This window comes from Populus nigra, chromosome 10 (assembly GCF_951802175.1).
Source record: "Populus nigra chromosome 10, ddPopNigr1.1, whole genome shotgun sequence".
Lineage (NCBI taxonomy): Eukaryota > Viridiplantae > Streptophyta > Magnoliopsida > Malpighiales > Salicaceae > Populus > Populus nigra.
This window is the reverse complement of record NC_084861.1, coordinates 8,035,258-8,056,298: the sequence shown is the minus strand read 5'-3', so window position 1 is coordinate 8,056,298 and position 21,041 is coordinate 8,035,258. Positions and strand designations below refer to the sequence as shown.

Sequence of the window (21,041 nt, the reverse complement as noted above, 5' to 3'; positions counted from 1 at the left end):
AAAATATTTTTCATTGATCAACTTTTCTAATAACAAATAAAAACAAGAAAGTTTGAACCACAAAACAAGCAGATCCTTAATTAACATGTTATGTTAATTACAGTGGTATGTGTGGAAAGTATAAATGGTGGGCCCGAAATCTGGGACCATCCACATGCAATAGAGGGGATTCCCGTATGGAAGAAGGAAACAACACCCTCGCAAAGAGAGGAGAAGAAAAGAGAAAAAACATAAATCCATGAAAGCAACTCCTGTTTGCTTTCTAATTACTTGTAATAATAAATCGAAGAGCACCAAAAGCCCAAACAACCTTTTGAGCCTATCTAGTTATATCACAGTCCCCTTCTCCCAATACCTTCATAAAACAGCAGCTACTATCAAACTCCTAATTTATTCCTTCAATCCCTCCACAAATCTCTCTTGCAATTCTCAAACTTCTATCTGCCCCTCGATCCACATGCTGCTAGAAATGAGTTTTTTCAACTCTTTTATGCTATTAAGTTTGCTTCTTTTTGTTGTGGCTCCGGTTCATGGCTTAAATTTAAGGAAGCTTGATGAGACCACTGTTCCTGGACCGACTGAAGAGAAGTGCTCGCCATGTAATCCAAGTCCTCCACCACCATCACTTCCACCAGTAGTATATCCCTCACCACCACCACCATCACCACCACCACCATCACCACCTCCACCAGTTTTATACCCCCCACCACCACCTGCACCAGTGCTGACACCACCGACTCCAAAGAAGCCGCCATCAGGTTATAACTGCCCTCCACCTCCAGCCCCATCAAAATATGATCTTTACATAACTGGTCCACCAGGGGAATTGTACCCTGTTGACAAAGATGTCAATGCTGCTAGCCGCCATGCCGTGAGTTTGCAAGTTTTGATTGGATGTGGATTGATAGGCTTGTTGGTAAGAATTGGCTTTTAAGGCCTGGATTTATAAAAGTTAATTAAGATATATGCAGTGATCAAAGATTCTAAGGACGCGAGAAACTCATAGCTAGCCAGGATCTACTTGGTTCTTGCTTTATTATCTCTCAATTGCTCAGTATCCTGAATTAATAACAACAGTCTTCTATGTCCTCTTCCTTTTATTTGTAAATAATTTCTTTTCAGCAATCCTTCTCTGTTTGCTTTTGTCATGTAGATGTTGCTAATCCGATGATCTATGATCGGGAAAAAAAATTATGGTCAGTTTTCGGTCTATAAATTAATTTTGAAAAATTGTGAATTCGTACAATAACAATTAGGTGCTGTTGTATTAATTATTTATCTTGGATTATACGTGGATGATATAATGGATCAACCACCAGGATGCGCATCGATACCTGTTTGTTTCAATTAAAAACCTTGCGATCAATTAGGCCCACCATTAGCTTGTCTTGAGGCACGTCTTCATTAAATTGTACACATGGATTCCACTTTTAAAATTAATACAAAGTTAGTTCTTACTTTACTATTTAGATGGTGGTCCAGTAATAAAAGCTTGAATTTAATAGATTTGCTTTCTATGTAATTTTAGATTCGAGCCATGTGGTTGCTCATATGATGGCTACTAGAGATTTATATGGTGGTTAATTTCAGGACCCGTGGGATTAGTCGAGGTGCATACAAGTTAACCCAGACAACCATGTTAATTAAAAAAAAATCCAAGGTTATAGTTCTTGGTGGATTCGTTGATTAAATAGTTTATGCTTCGAAAATCACCTAGATCTGATAATACGTCAATGATTAATTTGCATGCTGACCAGAGATAATGGTTCAATTTCAACAAATCCGAGTTCGTTCTCATTTTTTTTTTTAAAAAAAAAAAACCAAGTTGATTTCTCTTATTAGACTGCACGCACACACTGTAGTTCAAGTCATTGATGCTTTCACTGGACAATTAATGGTCATCAGATGGGGACACTGGAATTATATCCTCTTTATATATTTTTAAAACACAAAAATAATTAATTTCATATTTATCAGCATGTCATAATGTAATTAGCCAACACATGTCAAAAATCAAAGAAATTGAAAAGTGGCCCATCACCATGAGAAGAACTTTCAACATGCGAAAAGTTTTAAACAGTTTTTAATACGTACTTTTAACCATTAGTGTCATGCAATTTAAAATCAAATTTATACTATCATTAAATCTAAGGCAATGATTAAAAAAAACCATGTCAAATTTATTTAAAATTGTGATTGTATTTTTTTATTTAAAAATATATTAAAATAATTTTTTTATTTTTTAAAAATTATTTTTAATAAATACAGCTTTTCATAATTGATAATTCAAGAAGGGGAAGTAACTTCTGTAAGTTCTCTTTTAGGATTTGTTACGGGACATGAGTATATATGGCTTTTTGATAGGTATCAATAATAATAAAAAAAACATTATTGATTACAGGGAATACTAAATCAAAGACATGATTTTAAACCCGGTAAACCATTTGATAATGAAAAGTAACTTGATAGGTGTCTAAAACTTAATCAGTACCAGTGGTCTATAAGTAGATTTTTAAAAAGTGATGAGGTTGAGGATCATCCAAAGCCATATTAAAGTTGGGATAGAAAATAGCAACACATCAAAATATTCTAAAAATATTAAAAAAATATTAATTTAAAGTAAAAAAAATATTAAAAAATATTAAAAAAATAATTTTAAAATAGAAAAGAACAAAAAGCTTTCAAAAGCCACAGCGACTACAGTGTCCAGTGAGATTAGTTCCAGAGTTTAGATAACCAGGCAAGTGCCATTTGTCCCTGTGAAGCCTCCTTCCCCTAAATGCCACGTATCCTTGTTACTAGAAAATGTGAAATCAAAGAAGACGTGCCAACCATCTGATTTTATGTCTGTGGATATATCAGCTCCGATTACCGATGTGTCAGATGTCGTCTGGTACAGTTCCGAGATCAACTTCGGTTTCACCAAATTGAAGACCCAGTCACATCATAATAGGTTTGTGGTGGGTCAGAAGTGTGGGGTGCCTCATTGGTGGGTTTTTTTTCTTAAAAAAAAGACTTAGATTGGTAAAAAAGTCTTGGTTCAACGAGATAAGGTCATCAAAAAAAAAAAAAGTATAATTTAAATGTAATGGTGTTTATTAATATTGAATCTATATAAAATTATTCTTAGGAATAATAGTTTAACGCATCCATAATTTTTAATATAAATATAGTGCTTTTGTAATGATTTTTTTTTTAGAATAATTAACTTTATCAAAAATTAACTTAAAATTTGATGGAGATCTAATTGCTAAAAGATAGTATTTAAGATTCAATGACTAAGAGATAAGATGATATGACAGGAGAGATAAATAAAAAAAATAAAAAGAAAAAATGGATTATCGAAAACATATCGGAAATTTATTTTTGACATACTTAATAACGTTCGAAAGATTTCAATGAAACGATTTTAGCTACATCTTGAAAAATTACTAAACAAAATTTTAATAAACCTTAAATTAACCTCGAAAACCCCCCTTATGAAATTAGAATCATGTTTGATGGTTTTTTAAAGTGTGGTTAGAATCATTTCGTTGAGATCTTTATAACGGTATTACAAGTGTCGAAAGCGGAGCTATATTGTGTCCCTGGTGACCCATTCTTTCTTGACCATTAGATTTTGAATTTCATTCGTTGACCATTGAATTCATGAAAAATTTAATTGATTTTTGTAGCTATTAATTAATTTGATTAAGAAATGACTTTTGAAACAACCACTATTTCAAATAGCAGTTGTGTTCAAATTGTGTTATTTTTCAAATACTTCTCCTACAAGTCATTCTTTAAAGACTTTTGTCCTCGTTGGTGAAGTTTGGAGTATTTTAATGTACTGATATAAAAAAAATATTTTTTAAAAAATAAAAATATATTATTTTAATTTATTTCAGAACAAAAATTACTTAAAAAAAACAATTGTTTCTACGATTTTAAACACCCCCTTAGCGTCCTCTCTAGCTCGTCTTTTTTTTTCTTTTTTTTTGAGGGGGGGGGGGTTTGGGGGGTTGGGGTTTGATTTCTATCATTATACTAGATACATCCAGTTGGTTAAGTGTCTGTGGATTGCTTTAGTTTGTAGATGCATGAAACATCACAAAATTGGCGAAATTAACTTAATTTGGTAGGATAAGTAGCTTTCCCACTTGCACCAGACCCATTCATTGTCTTGGCTTCCCTCATATATATTAAATAAATCGATGCTTAGGATTGATCTGTAGATAAAAACAACTAATAGTTTTTTTTTAAAAAAAAAATCAAATGATTTGCTAATTTGTAATTATAATCAAATCCTAATCTTAAAGGGGGGTTCTTTATATATATATATATATATATATATATATATATATATATATATATATAGCCGTTGATGAGATAGTTATATTAAAAGAAGTCATTCAGGTACAGAAAAAGGGTAGAAACAGAGGTAGAAAAAAGAAAAGAAATAACTTAAGGGAGGCCACGAAATCAATTGGGTTATTGACTCGGCGCTCCTTTGCCGAACAATTTGCTACTTACTTGACCTCTCTACCGACAGGCACAAAAATCGCTGACGACGTGGTTCGATTTCTAACGGGTACCCATTAGGTGGATAACTTGCAGCCCAATCCAACGGAGTTGGAAATAAAATTGAATGACGGATTTGGATATTTCCAGATCAAAGTTGGACGGAGCAAGTCCAGATCTAACCCCATCCACTTTTATCCCAGATATTTTATTTTTTTTCTGTTTGAAAGAAGGATTCAATTCCCAGATAAAAACAACCGAAAGAAAGTTACGCTATAAAGCTTGTAAGATGACAGGTTTGTGTTTGGGCTTCGAGATCCTTGACGTCGCACATTTCATTAATTTCAACAATGGTCTTCCGAATGAACTACAAGCACGCAAATAAACATATGCTAAATGTTCAATGGGTTTGGAAATTGGAATCAATGTTTTGTAGCTACAAGTCTATCACTACTACTGCACGTCAAAAATAAGTGCTCCTTTAGCAAAAAGAAAAGAAAAATGAAAAAGAAAGCATGTACTACAAAGCTAATTCCACCGACATGATGAAATTTAGGAAGAAGACTCCACCTAACTTTGTAGTTTCTGTAAATCCAATTAATTGAGACCATGACAGGAACGGGATATTTTTTTTAAAAAAAAAGGAATATCGTGTTCCAAATGTAAGCCAATAAGTCATGAAATGCAGTAATTTTACGTTGGAGGTTAACAAAGACGTCAAAATCACTCAATTTGTTTACTTTCCAGCTCCACCCAACAATCTTCATTGCTTGAGGAGTCAGTTTATAGTGATTGAACAAGACTTTCAAAGTCAGCAAAATAAATAAGTCATCAAATTAATTGGACTCTCTTTAACTTGCTGCTATCTTTTTCCACGGCTCGTTCCATTATCGAACCCCACAATCTTCGAGAGGACATATATGTCACATGGTAGGTATAGAATTCCATCTTCTAGTATTTATGATAATCAATTACGTTTTTTATGTCTCTCACATGACAGTTTGAGTAGTACTTAAAAAGAATATTCATTTGGGCTAGATTTCATATTTAAATTATATTACTTTTTTTTTTAATGAAACAACATATTTATGTCTAGTTAATTCAATTTATGGAAGTTTATATGTTAAGTTTTGATCCCAACATCATGACGTTGTAAGATCTCTGCAGACACGTGTAGAATGAAAAATATTCTCTACCAAGTTCATGTTAGCTTATATCTACACATTATTATATTTCTCTTAACACTAATCTTTTTTTTTTAACTAATGATGGTGAATAAAAATAAAATATGTATTGTAAATCCTTTCCTTTTCCTTTTCGTTTTCTTATGAGACGGCTCAAATAGCACGACGTTGGAGTTACGAATCATTTGACACCAAACTTTGCAGCAAAGATCAAGAATGTGTTTCATTTGGGAATGGATCAGTGTTTTTTTTATTGAAGCAATTGATGGGAAAGCATGTGATTGGCTTGTTTTGAGGAGCATGCATGTCGCCTTAATTTTGTTGATCTTTACATATACTTAGAGATCACCAATCGAATTCGTCTCAAGACCAGAGCTTAAGAGGGGAAAGGAAAAAGGAAAAAGGAAAAGGAAGGTACAATCTCGATGAGTTCCAGGCAGGCAGCAGTACCCACATAAGAACTCGAAGTAACTTAATTGAGATCTTCAAAAATTCATATGCTTTTGAATACTCGAAACAGAGTGTGTGAAGACTCAAGACAGCAAACACAAACTTCAACTAGCACTTTCGATCCAGGAATTACGTACGTTTTCCATATTAAAGTTCACTCTCCTTTAGAAAGCTAATCGCTTTCAATAGTTTAATAATCGAAGTTTGCTGTTCCGTACAATTGGAAAATTAAAATCAATCCGAGTAGAAATTGTTAGAAAAAGAAACAATTTACATATAATACATGTACTGGAGTCATCAAAAAACGTGGCTATCCTTCAAACAGAGAGGAACTTTATTTTTTCTTACAGTGGAAAGCCTGAACTCCAAACTCCAGAGGAAAGAGCGACGTGACTGCCTTTGAGCCAGATAGCTTTTTGGCAACTGAGGCATTGTTTTTTTTATGTCATTGTTCGATCGCTGACCCAGCAGTACATCGCTACGATCTGCTATGCTAATATAGTTAAGTGCATAGCCCCTGTTTTAATTTCCTTCACAGGGTAGATGAAAATAAATAAATAAATAAAAACTGTCTGTGCAGGGGGGGTTTTTCTAGCAACAAGTAGTGATTTGACAGTTTTTAATTCATCACGAGACGTTATTCTACACTTGAAAGGAAATTCCAGTAAGAAAGAGTAGTGGATGATAGAAAGTAACCAAATACCCAACAAGCCTTTCCAAGCTATAACTAGGGATTCTGAAATTCAACAAAATAAGGTATCCGATTTCGAGTTGGTTAGAGGATAATTATTATTGCTACATTTCAAGATGAAGACCTAGCTGTGTCTGGAAGAAAAAATTGAAGTCCTACCTAATATTGTTCTGAGGTCACATCTGAGGATAAATATTATTGCTACACACGAGGCTTGTAGCTCAGTGGCCTTGGCAGGCTTTGCCCTGCCTGAGTGCCCTGGTTTGAGCTCTCGTGTGTACCCAGCACATGAGGGTTTAACTGCTGTGGTCAATTCGTGTGACTTGTTCTGCTCCCGTCCCGGGTTCGACCCTCTATGTGTACGCCTGTCACCCCCGCGGTGCCTTACCTGCTCCTGGGCTTGCAGGATGTCCAGCGGACCGTGGGGAATAGTCGTGGTGCGCGTAAGCTGGCCCGGACACCCCACGTAAATAAAAAAAAAAAAAAAGAGAGCTGAGACCCACACATATATTAAGAAAAAAAGAGAAAAATGAATTTATTGGTTATTTCTCATGGGTAATAAATACTTGAATGACAATTTGCACATCTTATTGCAACACTTCTCCTGTATCATTGTCTTAGTAGCTGACCTTTGTCTTCATTCTAAGGTCATCGGAAAGAAGGTTCGGAGTTTCATGGGGCCCAGGTGTCACCTCGTTTAATCAATCTTCACCAAATTAAAGACACTAGCTATAGCTTGCTTTCTAATTCTTTTGCCCTTGAAGCCCCTTTTCCTTTCCATTTTTCATGCCTTGGCGTGCCATGACAAAAGAATCCAAAACCTGAAGTCTCCTCATAAGTCACTCCCCATAACATCACTCACACCCCTTCGTGTCACCACTCACTCCTGTCTCTCATTTCCTCTCTTCTATCTCCTCACTAACAAAAATGGATATTAACTTAACCCTTACTCTCTCCATCCTCTTCTTCACATCCGTACTTTCCAATCTTCCTAGCTTGGCCACGTCCGACGACGTGTGCCCTTATCCTTGTTATCCTCCTCCCACGGGGACCGGTACCCCAACAGTACTGACAACACCGCCGTCTCCTCCATCTCAGTCAGCAGGATCATACTCGCCTCCTGGATACCCTTCTCCGACTGGGAATTTACCATTCTACCCTCCTCCACCTTTTGGCAACAACTTGTATGGTCTTCCACCTCCTGACCCTATCTTGCCTTATTTCCCATTCTACTACAGGAAGCCTCCTCATCAAACTGACGCGTCTTTGGCAACCAATAGTCTTCCAACTCTCATGATGGCCGCATCTAATATTCTTGCTTTTGCTTTTCTGCACCTCGTTTTTGGTTGTTGAAGTGAGTGCAGAATTAATCTTTATGTAATTTTATCGCCATCCGTGCTGATAAATTTATAATTAGGCTTAATTAATTAGTTGGCAATGTTTGAATTTATGTCGTGCGAGGAGGAGAAAAGGCACCACCAGTTTGCTATGTTTTTTTTCTTTACCAGCTGTAGAGAGCCATATTAGCTAGAATTTAATTGCAAGATAATTGTTTAGTTATTCGTTTCCTATTATTTGTTATTACTTGTCCTTTAAGATGCTTTTGTATGTTATAATGAAGCTGGAAAACGGGAAATTGTATTTACTTGTTTTAGCTGGGAAAATAACGTGAAGGATTGGTCTGATATAATTAGAATGGATGGGGGGAGGGGCGTGCTTCTTTTTTAGTCAATAAAATTCAAAAACTATGAGAAGTAAAATTTCCAACATAAAAAACCTGTTTTTGACTGGAATGAAAAAATAGGTCCCTGTGCTCAAAAATTATTTCAAATATAATATACTTGTGGCAAAAACTGAAAAATATAGATGATAATTTACTCTGAATTTAACTAATACCGACCCATATCGAACGTAAAAATATTTTTTAGACCCGATAGATAATAATAAGATATAAATATTGTCAAATTTGACCTAAAATCTACCCGGACATAAACCGAATTATATATATTTGTATTATATAAATATATTTGTAGAATATTTAGATTGATGCAACACAATATCATAAATACACACATTAATATCACATAAAACACTCACGTATATATATAAATAATACTTATCATTTTATATTTAGTATACATATATACATACTTCAAATATATATATATATATATATATATATATATATATCAACTATTTTATTTTTTATTTATTAATAAATAATAGTAGATAACAAATACTCATTGTATACTTGAAATTAGATAAATAGTCTATGAATATCTAAATTTTTTAATTAATAAATAATAAATAAAATATAAATATTAAAAAATTATACTTGCGGTAACCATTTTCATCACTACTTGAAAAAAAAACTATAAGGGAAAAAAGAAGATCCAAGTGATGTGATAGAAGGTAACTTTAGGGAGTTTGTATGATAGCTAAGGATATATACTCTATTATTTGATTTTTAGGTTTCAAACTCAAGAGATGAATTAATTATTAAATTAGTTTGAATGTAACATTTCTAGTTGAAAAATCTTAATTGATACGTAAGATAGTTCAAGAGCATTGCGGAGAAGGAGAAGATGATATTTAATTAAGATATAAAGTAATTTGCTTTTTCCTTTTTCTTTTCTTTTTCGTTTTCTTTCATTGTATCTTTTTTTCTGAAAGTTTTCTTTTTTCTTTTTTGTGTCTCGATGTCTTTATTTATTGGGAATTTGCACTTTATCCTTTGTTTATGTATGGATGAGGAGCTGTATGAATCATGGTGGCGGGGTTGAAACATTATTGAATGGGCTCCTATATAGCTAGAACACTCATGACGCTAGCTAGTAGTATTGTTTTCTTTTCTTTTCCTGATTATACTTTAAAAAAAAAACACCAGTACACTTTTTAACAGGGATGGATGGAGATTTAAGAACCCTGTTATGGAGTCTTAACTTTTATCGAGCCTCCTGTTCAGCAACAAAACAAAAAAACAAAGAGAGAGAGAGAAGAGAACTTCATCTTTTCAACCGGTTAGTTCAGTTTAGTTCTGTCTGTTTTGCATTGGATTACTCCTTGGCGTTTTATAAAATGGGTCTCACAATTCATGATTCACCGTTCATGTGAAGCTTATCTACAAGTTCAGCAAGGATGGAATTCCTTTCAAGGGAAGAATATCTATCATTTCTCGTTCTAGAATCGTAAGAAACTAACTAGAGGCGGCTTAAGCCAAGGGAGGGTCACTTGAACGATTGCCAAGACCTCAATTAATAAAAAGCCTCGAAAATAAATTATGTATATTTATCAATTATACTTTATAAAATAAAAATTACTTTCACTCAATAAAAAAATCACAAATATAATATACAGATTGCTAAGAACTTATATATATATATATATATATATATATATATATATATATATATATATATATATATATATATAGTTTTGCCCAAAGTGTTTTTCACCTTGAGCCGCCGGCTCTGATTTCAAAAATCCCAAATTCTCTTAAATAATCAAGCAAACACTGAAGACTGTGCAAGGCTGGAATTAGTAGATTAATCTTAAAGGTTAAGCTTTATATCTCTTGTCTGCAGCAATACCTCGTTTCATCATCACTCGCCTAAATTTGCAAAGGATATGTCTTCTGGGTCCTACTGTTTATGTGCATATTAGCCTATACGGTTAAATCTGATTGCTTTATTAGAACAGAAACCTCACTTTCTCTGACATCACTGCACATCCTTTAGCAAAATAAACACCAATCAGAGAATTTTTTTCCCACCATTTCAATAATTGAAAAGAACAACTTCAAGAGCTGTCAGTCAAGTTTGGCATGCAAAAACCCAAAGTTACAGACTTGAGGCGTCATCCAGCTGCCTCTATTGCATCGGGTTGTTTCTGTTGGCTTGAGGGTGATACGTCCAAGGGTCGTCACATAATTTCCCAGCATATCTTCTATCTCTATTTTTAGTTTATTGTGCTTTGTTACAGAATTTTTTGAGTTGATACGGACCGTTATAAGCTGGAGCATGACATATAATCCATATTCAGAAACGTTGGCTGATTTTTTTTTTCTTTTAATAAATTAGTAAACAAAATCTCCATCAAATAAACAACGGTCATCTCATAGTTCATTATACTTGAGGGGGGGGGAAATCAAATAGCATATATGTTTTTACAATATAGTTTGCTAACATTACGATCCCATTTTCACTTTTTTGATGCTCGGGACAGAACATGATGCAAGAGGCAATGTGCTTTTATTACCTTAAATCACTAGACTAACTACTGTTGATGAGATGGCAAGAATGACCGGCAAATTTAAGAACTGTCAGACAACATGCCACCGTTCTTAATTACCTATTCTGGGTTCGTTGTAGATTTCGCTGCACGCATGGAGGAAAATGCCATTAATAGTTGACTTGAGATTTGTCATTTCAAAGCTGCTGATAAAGAACAAGTGTGGTCTCACCCCACCCCAATATGACCTTCATTCTCTTGGAATTGTATTCAAATTCATGGTACCAAACATGCTAACAATACCTTGATATACAAATGTGTAGTATATTTCGAAAATGGTCACAACCGCTCAGTTCAGGAGGCTACACCAACAGCTAGATGTCCCATTCCAGAATTACCTTCACTTCCAATGCGTTTTATACTTTTCCTCAACATCTCACTGCTACTTCTGTGGTTTCCCATTTTTGCCTTTCCCTCAAACTTTGGGTCTTTTGGTACTTTGGTATTTTCTGATACTCGATGCCTTTGGAAATTAGGATCCTTCACCTTCCCTCCTCTCTCGTTCTTACCAGTGACACCAGTTTTAGTTAGAGCTTCTGGATTGTGCCTGCTATTGTTGGTTGGTGAAGTATCGAGAGCTTCAGAAACCTTTGTTGGAGGATGATCGGTTCTTTCTGAGGGTTCAGGCTGAATAGTTGTTTTCACAAATTCATTAGCAGAGAGGGCTTGGTCTTTTCCGGCCCTGGAAAGTAATTGTGGCCTAGCAGCAGCTCCACTCGCTGGACTTGTTGACTTGTGCCGTGCTTTAGCTGGTTTGGTTTTAGATAATGAAGCCTGAGATAGAAGTGCAAAAGGCTGGCTTTAATTCTGCCAACTAATAGTGTAAGTTCAGACAGCAAAAACACAAAACTGCTTGAGGAAAAGAACAAATTATCACATTTAGGGTCATAGTTTGAAAAATTACACAGAAGAGGTCAAGCAGGAGCTAACAAAGAAGAGCTTGAGGCTGAGCTGTGAAGATATTGGAGTGGAAAAATATATTTTAGAGAATATAATTATTGATTTAGGATGAAAGCCACGCTAATTTAGTGACATTCTCATAAAATCCCTATAGCCATACTCTGACAACAAGGCATGCCATCCTTGAGAACACTTTTTTCCTCACACCTTTTCTCTTACCGTGCTATTATTAACTTGTAGCAGAAAATGCATATAGAATTCCCCTTCCATTCATAAATAATGGATTTTTCAACTTCAACTTTCTCAGTTTATATTAGTTTCCTTTCATAAATAATGGATTTTTCAACTAGATAGTTCTTTCTCAACAACAATGTATACCTGTTAACATGTGCTTGCATATGCGGGCACACATATATACTGCTGGCAAGATCCATAACAAATTAAGTTGATGAGACATGCATTAAGCAAAACAATAAGCAAACCAATTCCACAAGTGAAATCAAGGTAAAACACACTCTAAGAGTTTTGAGAATAAAATCAAATAATCAAAAAGCGTAAGATTACATAAGATAATATGCTGATCTCATTTCTACAATAATTACGATCAGATCACTTGTAATTGGAAAGCAGAAAAAATAAAAAAACAACACAATAGCTAATCCACACATATACCAACTCAACGTGACAGATTGGATTTGTTACTTTTTTGGCAATAAATGTAGGCTAAAGTAAGACAAAGGCAAAATGCCAAAAATGCTATTGTACGGTTTGTACCTTGTTTTCATTGGAGGCCGGTGGTACAGCTACATGATAGAATGAAGGCATGGGTGTAGCTTTGAAATTAAGGCTTTTCCTGAATTGTTTAATTTCAGCTTCCGTCTTTTCCTGCTATAACAGTAATGCATTCATTTGATATCAATTGAAGTCTTGAAAAGATATATTATAGATGGCTGCTTTAGTTCATTATTAAGCTTCACTCTCCTTAAGGGATGATCCATGGCACAATTAGAAAATTTCAGAGTATTATTAAATTTGGCTTTTTAGATGACTCAGACAAGTATCGCAAGTCCCAATAGCCAATGTACAATATCAATCCACTTATGGACAACAACAAAAGCCAGAGCTATTGGACAATTTTTTACGTACTTGTGTTTTTGCCTGAATCTGATTCATTTCTGCCTCCTTAGCATGCCATTTTTCTTCCAACTTCATATAGAACTGATGAATTATTTAACATAAGAGAAAATGACTAAGCATATAAATCTCACTGCTAGCCACGGAACAGTTTAATTTCAAACAGCAGCAAGCTTGCTCACCTCTTTTCTCCTTTCTGCTCTTTCATCACTCTTGAAACTGAAGGTTGAGGCACTTGGCCTAGTGTCTGGCTTTATTGAACTAGCATTCTGCTTAGTTCTGCGTCACAATTACTCTATATCTTAAGTCCAGGAAATGAAATATGTTAAAACATTATAATGTCGACTGATGATAAATGTTACAGACCTGTTTGGGCTTAGATGAGCAATAGGTTCAACTCTTTTTGATCTAGAGGATGGAGATTCAAATTTCTTCACTCTTGGTTCCTTTTCACTGCACAAAAATTTGGACATTTTAAAGTCCGAGACCATGGAAGAAGCAGGTTTGCAATTTGCAAGAAACGGCGAGTACCTTTTATTCACAGGATGTATCCTTGAATTGCCACTTTCAGAATTCTGAGTATAAAAAGAAATTTTGAAGCACATAAAAGCAATATCAAGAGCTGCTTTAACTAAATATGAAGTCGAAATGAAAATGAAAGATCAGCAAGTTTAGAATATCGATTTCAAACTAATCGAAATGCTCACCTCTTTGTTTTTAGCTCTATGCAACACACGTCTAGTAGGAGTGGCAGTTCGTGATGACTGCTTTTCTGATTTTGCTCTTTGTGGTGTTTCTCTTTCTCTTACATTCTGATTTCTTGCAGCAGTTTCTGTGACGTTGTCAAGGATCTTCTGGACTTGACTGCCATTAATCAGAGACTTCATTCTGGGCTTCGTAGATTTACTTTCATCAGAAGCTCTCGACTAGGATAAGAAATATCAAGACTTGTAAATCGCAGGTCAACTTACCATGATTATAAAATGATTGCGAGAATAACAACAAAAAAGTTAATGGTAATTGCATATAGGCCTGGATTTCACCTAACATGATGCAAGATTTACCGCCATTTTGTTGCTCTTGTGTGAGTGTGTGTGCATGTGTGCTTGCTTTGACTAGCTATTGATTGTAAAGTAGATATTTTATTTTTCAGCACCTTCGGAGAAAGATTTTGTCGATGCCCTGCACTAGTGTTGTCAAGATCCTTGGTTGTTCCGCATTTAGGAGACAGATCAATCTCCGTAGACGATTCATCTACATTGGCAGCATTAGCCTCAAGGTTATATTTCATTCCCATTTCTTGTTTGTCATTGTTGAGATACAACTCATCACGCATGGTTTCAATTTGATGTACTTCCTCAGGTTTAACATCTTCATCCACGCCTTTGACCAAAACATCAGCATCGTCCACAGCAGCTTCCAAGCGAGATTCAGAAGGCAAAACAACAGGATCCTCTTTTTGACATTCAATGACTTCACATTCTCCGTGATATTCAGAACCTACAGGACTCTCATCAAAGTGAGCATGATGATTCTCGTCATGTACATACTCAAATTCGCCCCCGTCGTTTCCGTTATCAAATCCGTTGAAGCCCACATTTTCCAGCAGTTCATCATCTTCAGAATGAAAATAATTGCAACTTCCATCCAAAATATAATCTTCTTCTCCTTGACCCAAGTTTTCATGACCATCATTTTCATTTTCCCCGTTCTGGCATCCTCTACCATTTAGGCCATCAAAGGAACCTGGTAGCAGAATACCCTTTTTCTTGAAATGGGCTTCAAAATAAGCTTTCTTCTCAAATACAGAACCTGGTTTTGAGCATTTCTCAACCTCTTCGAGATACCTATTGTGAGAAAAAGACGATCTTCTCTCCCAAGGCAAGTCCTCACTCTCAAATCTTCCAAATGATATGGACGAGTGCAAAGAATCTGCCTGTCCAGTCCAAACCAGTAGACATTAAGATCTTAACAAGTTCACAACTTAACCTCACTAGCAGAACAGCAAAGGAGCAAAACAAATTCAAGCAAACAACCCTCGAGTATCACAGAACTAGAAGATCTCTTCTTTCTTTCTTTCTTTCTTCAGACCAAAGAAGACAGTTTGATGACTCCCCCAAAAAAAGAAAGAACATTATACTAGAACAACTTAATAATCCACATAATTTTCAAGTAAAATTAGTCACTGATAAATAAATAAACAACACGTTGAGAAATAATTAGATGATGTTCAGGAAGAAGATTGGGTACCTGAAAGCTAATGCTGCTGCTAAATGATTCTTGAAAGTCTGCCGCCATCACTTTTAAATCAAGCACTAAACTTTGTAATGTAATAATCAGGTAGGGATGAGTAGCAAAGACATGAGTTGATTTTGACACCTTTTTTTTTCTTTGTTTCAGGTAAGAGTAACTGTAAGGGGATGCTTTTGCTTAGCTTAAAAAGTTGATCAATCATGATCCACCCATCCATCTCCTGACATGTCATGTGCCGGTTGTCCTTTTTTTGTCTTGTTCTCTTTTTTGTTTTTCTCTACCCTCCGTTAGTTTTGACGTTCAGATTTGAGGATCCACGGCTCGGTTTTGAATCAATCTAACGGCGTATACCACTTGGCGGTTGAATAGATCGTTGACTTTCCAGCTTTGTCTTGAGTTGAGAGAGTTTTGTGCGTGGTATGGGGTCCCTTGTTGCAATTTGTAATTGTGTAGTGGTCATGGCTTTTATCATGTTTTCAAAAGATAATCATCTTTCTTCATAATTTTTTTTTTTTAATATATCGGTGATATATTATATTCTTAAGACTTGATTACATAAAATTTACTATCAAATATATAAAAGAATAGTAAGAAAGTGTCATCATATTCATTTATATATATATATATATATATATATATATATATAGTAAGGCTGAAACAATTTCAATTGAAATCAATTAATTACTCAATTGAAATATTAAAAGCACAGTAATAACTTCGTTTTACGTTTTTTACATAATGTGTGTAATAACTTCATGTGAATATTATATATTGCACGTGTGATCTATTTTGTTTTATCATCAACATTATAAATCTTATAAAAAAATGAAAATACCATAAATGAAATTATTGTTTGTTATATTTCCAGTAAATATATGATTTTCTAAAGAAATGGAAAAGAGAACGCGAAACCACCACATGTGCATGTGCAAGGATTATTCACTAGTTTTACAACCGTCTTTTTTTTTATGAATGATTTTTTTGTTTTTTTTTTAAATTATTTTGATATGATTATATTAAAAATAAAATTTTAAAAATAAAAATATTATTTTAATATATTTTTAAATAAAATATATTTTAAAAAACAATTATTATTACAACATAAAATATTATTTTCTTCACCACTACAATTTCATACATTATAATAGAAGTGATTAGCCAATCCGGCTAACCTATCTCATGCTCAAAATAAAAATGAAAGAGGAAAAGATATAATATTGTACAAGTGGACGAATCTGTGCTTTTTTAAAAAATAAATATATAAATTTAACATGAAATTGAAGAGACCTCCTTCCGTAAAAGAAAGAAATGGAGGAAGAAATAATTTTGAAGATTTTAATTCAACTAATCAGGTATTATATTTGTTTTTTAAAGATTATCAATTCGAGTCTTATAAATATCAAGACTAATGAAAATTTATATGATCATTAATTTTAAGACTCGTAAAATTAGTTAAAGTACATGTAAGCTGACTTTAATATCTATATTAATTTAAATAAAAAAAAGGAAGACAAATAGAAGAAACAAAAAATGAGAGTGTGTTTTCTTTGTTAGCTGATCAAAATGATAATCATCGCCACTTTTAAAACTTTGTAAAAGATAAACATAGAAGAGGGCCACCTGGGGTGGACCCTGAAACTTTTAGATAAATGACGGAACATAAATTGATGCAATGATTAGAGCCGTTAGATTAGGGGGTCCTGATCGTCCACATCAGTTTGATAGACCACCCTGCTATACTATAAAGCTGTGCCAATTCCACCATTTTTGGTTGGCAGTGTTGTTGGAGTCAGTTTTTAAAATAATTTTTTGTGTTAAAATACATGTTAATGATATTTTTTTATTTTTAAAAAATTATTTTTGACATTAATACATCAAAACGATCCAAAACATACAAACCATATTAAATTCTTTTAAAAAAAATTAACCTTTTTAAAAACACAGCCACAACCACATTTCCAAACATTACTTTTCCCGAGTTTTCCATGGCGGAGCGCTAATAGCTTTGCCATCATTCTTAAATGATAGTTGAGAATAACCTATGAAATAGTAACATTTTTCTGATTCGGTATAGTTGAGGTTTCCTGTTTTCTTGTTTTCCTTATATGAATATATAAACACGACTGAACTGTTCTTATATTTATTTTTTATAAATAATTTTGAAAAGCAGATTTTTAAAATGAAATATTTAGTGGTTTTCTATTTATTTTTTATATACACATTATATTAAATCATCAACATTACCGCCACTTTACATCCCAATCGTATTACAATAACCCAAACCATTGTTTTCTTTATAATCACTACCATGCTGTTTTATTTTTACATATTTAAACTATTTATTGACGAAGTTTGAAGAAAATCTTAAAAGATCTTTTTGTGATTGATTAATGATAGAGATTGAGTGGTCGAATATAGCTTTTAAATTTAAACCTTAAAATCACCTATAAATACAAGTATTTTAAAATTATTTAATTTTAAAGAGTACAGCTCTACTAGTCAGACTTTAGGTTTGTTTTTTAGAAATTATTGGTTTGAATTCCACAAACATTAAGATTATTGGATACTTGCATAATCATTAACTTTATGATCCATGAATTAGTTAAGGTGCGCGTAAGATGACTCGACTACCCACGTACAAAAATCCTAAAATTCACTTATAAAAACAAGTATTTTAACCACTCAAATAACCTCCAATATTTAATATTGGAGGTTCTTCGAGTGTGTTTGCGGGGAAAATAAAGATATAATGAGAGGTTGAAAGAAAGAACGTGAGCTCTCGTTATCTTTGTGGGTTTACGAGTGAGTTAAGCTAAGAACTTATTGTTTAATAATGTGAATATGTTTATTACATAATCATGTGAAATGATTACCTTCGCCATGCATGGCTGCACTAGCTACTTGCAAGGTGGGACGTTCAAGTTAGCAGTCACAGCATTAGCATGCCTTGCCATTTTTTACGTGCTCCATGATGGCGAGGAGCTATGTTAGTATTAGACGCGGGATCACCCAAGACACGAAGAAGAGAGGGTTAGGTCCTTTGAAACCAAGCCCGAGCCCACATCATGTGAACATTGGGCTCAAGTAAGCACCGACCAAACTCATTAAGGTGGGAGTCATTTCTGATTCGAGTCCATCTCTTTCAGTTGATGGCTTCCAACGAGGTGGCTCATAACGATTATGTTGGTTTTAATATTGGAGCCAACACACCACTTGCGATAATTTTTATACATTTCTTAATTTAATTAAATCAGTATAAAAAACTTATTTTTCACTTATTTTGTAAAAAAAATATATGAAAAAATAATTTATAAAAACAAAAAACAAAAACATGAAACGGGTCCTTTATAATTAAGATGGCTAAATATGCAATATATTGTTTTCCCCAGTACTCATGTTGTGAAAAAGATGACGCTATTTCTCTTATTTTTTAGGAAATTCGGTATTGGATTAATCAAGAAAAGAAATTTATACACAGAAAGAAGACCGAAATATTTATTTGGAGATTGATAGCTTAGCTATTCTGACAAATATTTTTCGGGAGCCATGAGAATTGTGTAACTGTAGTGCCAGTTATTCAGACCTCAGAACTCACCGTGTCTGAACCGTTAGCCTTGGAGGTATGGATTATGGGAGCATAGCCTTAGAAAATCAGAGGGGAGGGTTTGCTGCTAGCTATGAAGTACGGGTCCATTTGTCATCTAAAATACCCACAACAGAATGGGCTCTTGTACGGTTTGATCTTCCCAGAGCAACCATCTGTCCAGAAGCTGGCTAAGTAAAAGCCTTGTAATTTTTGGTTTTGGTTCAAGATAGATGCCACGTAGTTTTTATTTGTATGGGCCAAGGCCGCAGTAACTTCCGCAGAATTTCATGGGCTATAATAGCAGCTCGACCGGGCTTTCCACTTCCTTGGGCCGCTTGTTTTCTTATTCTTTTTCGGTGGGCTAACATTAAAAGACCTCCTCCTTGCTTAAGTGGTCATGATCTGTAGCGGGAACCACTACTCGGTACTATTTCTGACATCTGAGCCAACAGAAAGGAAGAAGGACACGCCTATGTACTGGGGATCCTCGATTCAAATCAAACATGATGGTCCGGTCTTCGTTTTAGCAGCCACAGATCATTGGCCCTTCAAATTAGCCCAACGACACTCTCTCATACCTCCTCTCCCATGTCTCACGCTACCATGATTTTTAACCTAACCAGTACTAAAAGTGAAATCAAAACTGGTAATCCCTTTTATTATTAGCTCATGCCTCTAGATGCTCCAATCTCTCCCACGGAGCCCCATTTACTACATAGCAGACATGGAGAACGATGCTGCCTTTTACATATTTTACTTTCTTTTGGCTTATCACGGAATTTTAAGTGGGTTGGAATTTTGAGAGGTAAACTGAAGTTATCAGCTGCAAGAACCGAGAGGCTCGTACGACATTGCCACATGAGTTCTGGCATGTCATGATGATGTTGGGCCATTGGGGCCGTCTCGGGAAACAGAATTCTTGAACCCATTCACACAAGGGACAAATGAACTAAACATCAAACCCATCAAGAATCCATATACCGGTCAAAACTCACTAAACATCAAACCCAGAAAGCCCCCACAATTACAAGGGCTCTATCCAAATTTCTCTTCCAAGTTCAAGTCCTGGAAACCAAAAGGCTGCATGATAAGGGTGAACTCAGAAAGCTCAAAAGAGGGTGGTGCGATTAGAGGGGAAATGGGGTCTGTGACAAGATGCATCCCCCAAAAGAATGATGTATAGCTGTTGTATTGTCATTGCATGATTTGTAAAAGAAACCATTCTCTTGTACTGTCTCTCTCAAAGGTCTCAATTCACCACTTAATGGTCCCAGCCACTGTTGGTCCGGTCCCCCAGCTTGTGTCTGCAGTTTACCCTACAACGATTATGACGTTTCCCTCCTTCAATCTCAAGGTCTTGATTAGTTTTTGTTTGCATATATTTATTCTTATTTCAACCACGGCTTGAATTTCTTTCGCCCAACCCTCCACTTGCACCATATTTAATTCCTTAACGACAGAAACAGATAACAAGAAAGAAAAAAATTATGAAATACGAGAGTTATTGCCATCACCGCTCAAAATCTTCACCTGAAACAAGTTTTCCGTTCACACTATTGAATAACTAATTTTTTATTTCTTTTTTCTTTCTTTGATCACTAAGGCGTGACTTAATTTTGACTCCCTGGATGCACTGAAAAGGAAAATAAAATTTTATACACTCTACTTCGTGCGTCGAATATCAGGTACCACATTCGATTAAATGAATTTGTTGTGCATAGTTTTTCTCCTAAATGACACCTGATAATGACTGATTGGTTGATTCTAGTATATTTATTATGATTCCTTAAAAATTAAATAATAAGAGAAATTAATTTCTGAAGAATTTCAATATCGTTTTTTTTATTTAATCATTGATAATAATTTCAATATATATTCAAGGTTTTTTTTGGATTTGATTGTATATAACAAAATAACAAGATATATTTTTTGAACAAGAAATTAAACTCCGAATAAAAAATCTATATAATATATTTATACCAGTTATTTTTGTTTGATCAAATAAATATAAGATGCATGTGTTGCATTTTTTGTTAAACATAATACAAGAAAA

General features: G+C 34.4%; 3 protein-coding genes across 10 annotated transcripts; 2 read left to right on the top strand and 1 right to left on the bottom strand.

Moving 5' to 3' along the window:
- The first annotated feature begins 469 nt into the window (after positions 1 to 469).
- On the top strand, positions 470 to 934 carry LOC133705258 (leucine-rich repeat extensin-like protein 3). Its single transcript, XM_062130396.1, has one exon. It carries the CDS (start codon positions 470 to 472, stop codon positions 932 to 934), a length of 465 nt encoding a protein of 154 aa, XP_061986380.1.
- Positions 935 to 7,578: 6,644 nt separating this feature from the next.
- Positions 7,579 to 8,385, top strand: LOC133705381 (uncharacterized). Its single transcript, XM_062130540.1, has one exon. The coding sequence runs from the start codon at positions 7,753 to 7,755 to the stop codon at positions 8,176 to 8,178; it is 426 nt and encodes a 141-aa protein (XP_061986524.1). The 5' UTR covers positions 7,579 to 7,752; the 3' UTR covers positions 8,179 to 8,385.
- A 2,880-nt stretch (positions 8,386 to 11,265) lies between these two features.
- On the bottom strand, positions 11,266 to 15,584 carry LOC133705379 (protein WVD2-like 7). 8 transcript variants are annotated; one of them, XM_062130532.1, is made up of 9 exons: positions 15,400 to 15,582; positions 14,306 to 15,085; positions 13,857 to 14,075; positions 13,681 to 13,724; positions 13,516 to 13,602; positions 13,332 to 13,428; positions 13,162 to 13,233; positions 12,790 to 12,903; positions 11,266 to 11,889 (listed from the first exon to the last, which is right to left on the bottom strand). In XM_062130532.1, the coding sequence occupies exons 1-9, from the start codon at positions 15,445 to 15,447 to the stop codon at positions 11,410 to 11,412; spliced, it is 1,941 nt and encodes a 646-aa protein (XP_061986516.1). In that variant the 5' UTR covers positions 15,448 to 15,582; the 3' UTR covers positions 11,266 to 11,409. The 8 variants fall into 8 exon arrangements, with proteins under 8 accessions (XP_061986516.1, XP_061986517.1, XP_061986518.1 ...); XM_062130533.1 differs by having other exon boundaries at positions 12,790 to 12,900; XM_062130534.1 differs by having other exon boundaries at positions 13,162 to 13,221.
- Between the last annotated feature and the right edge of the window lie 5,457 nt (positions 15,585 to 21,041).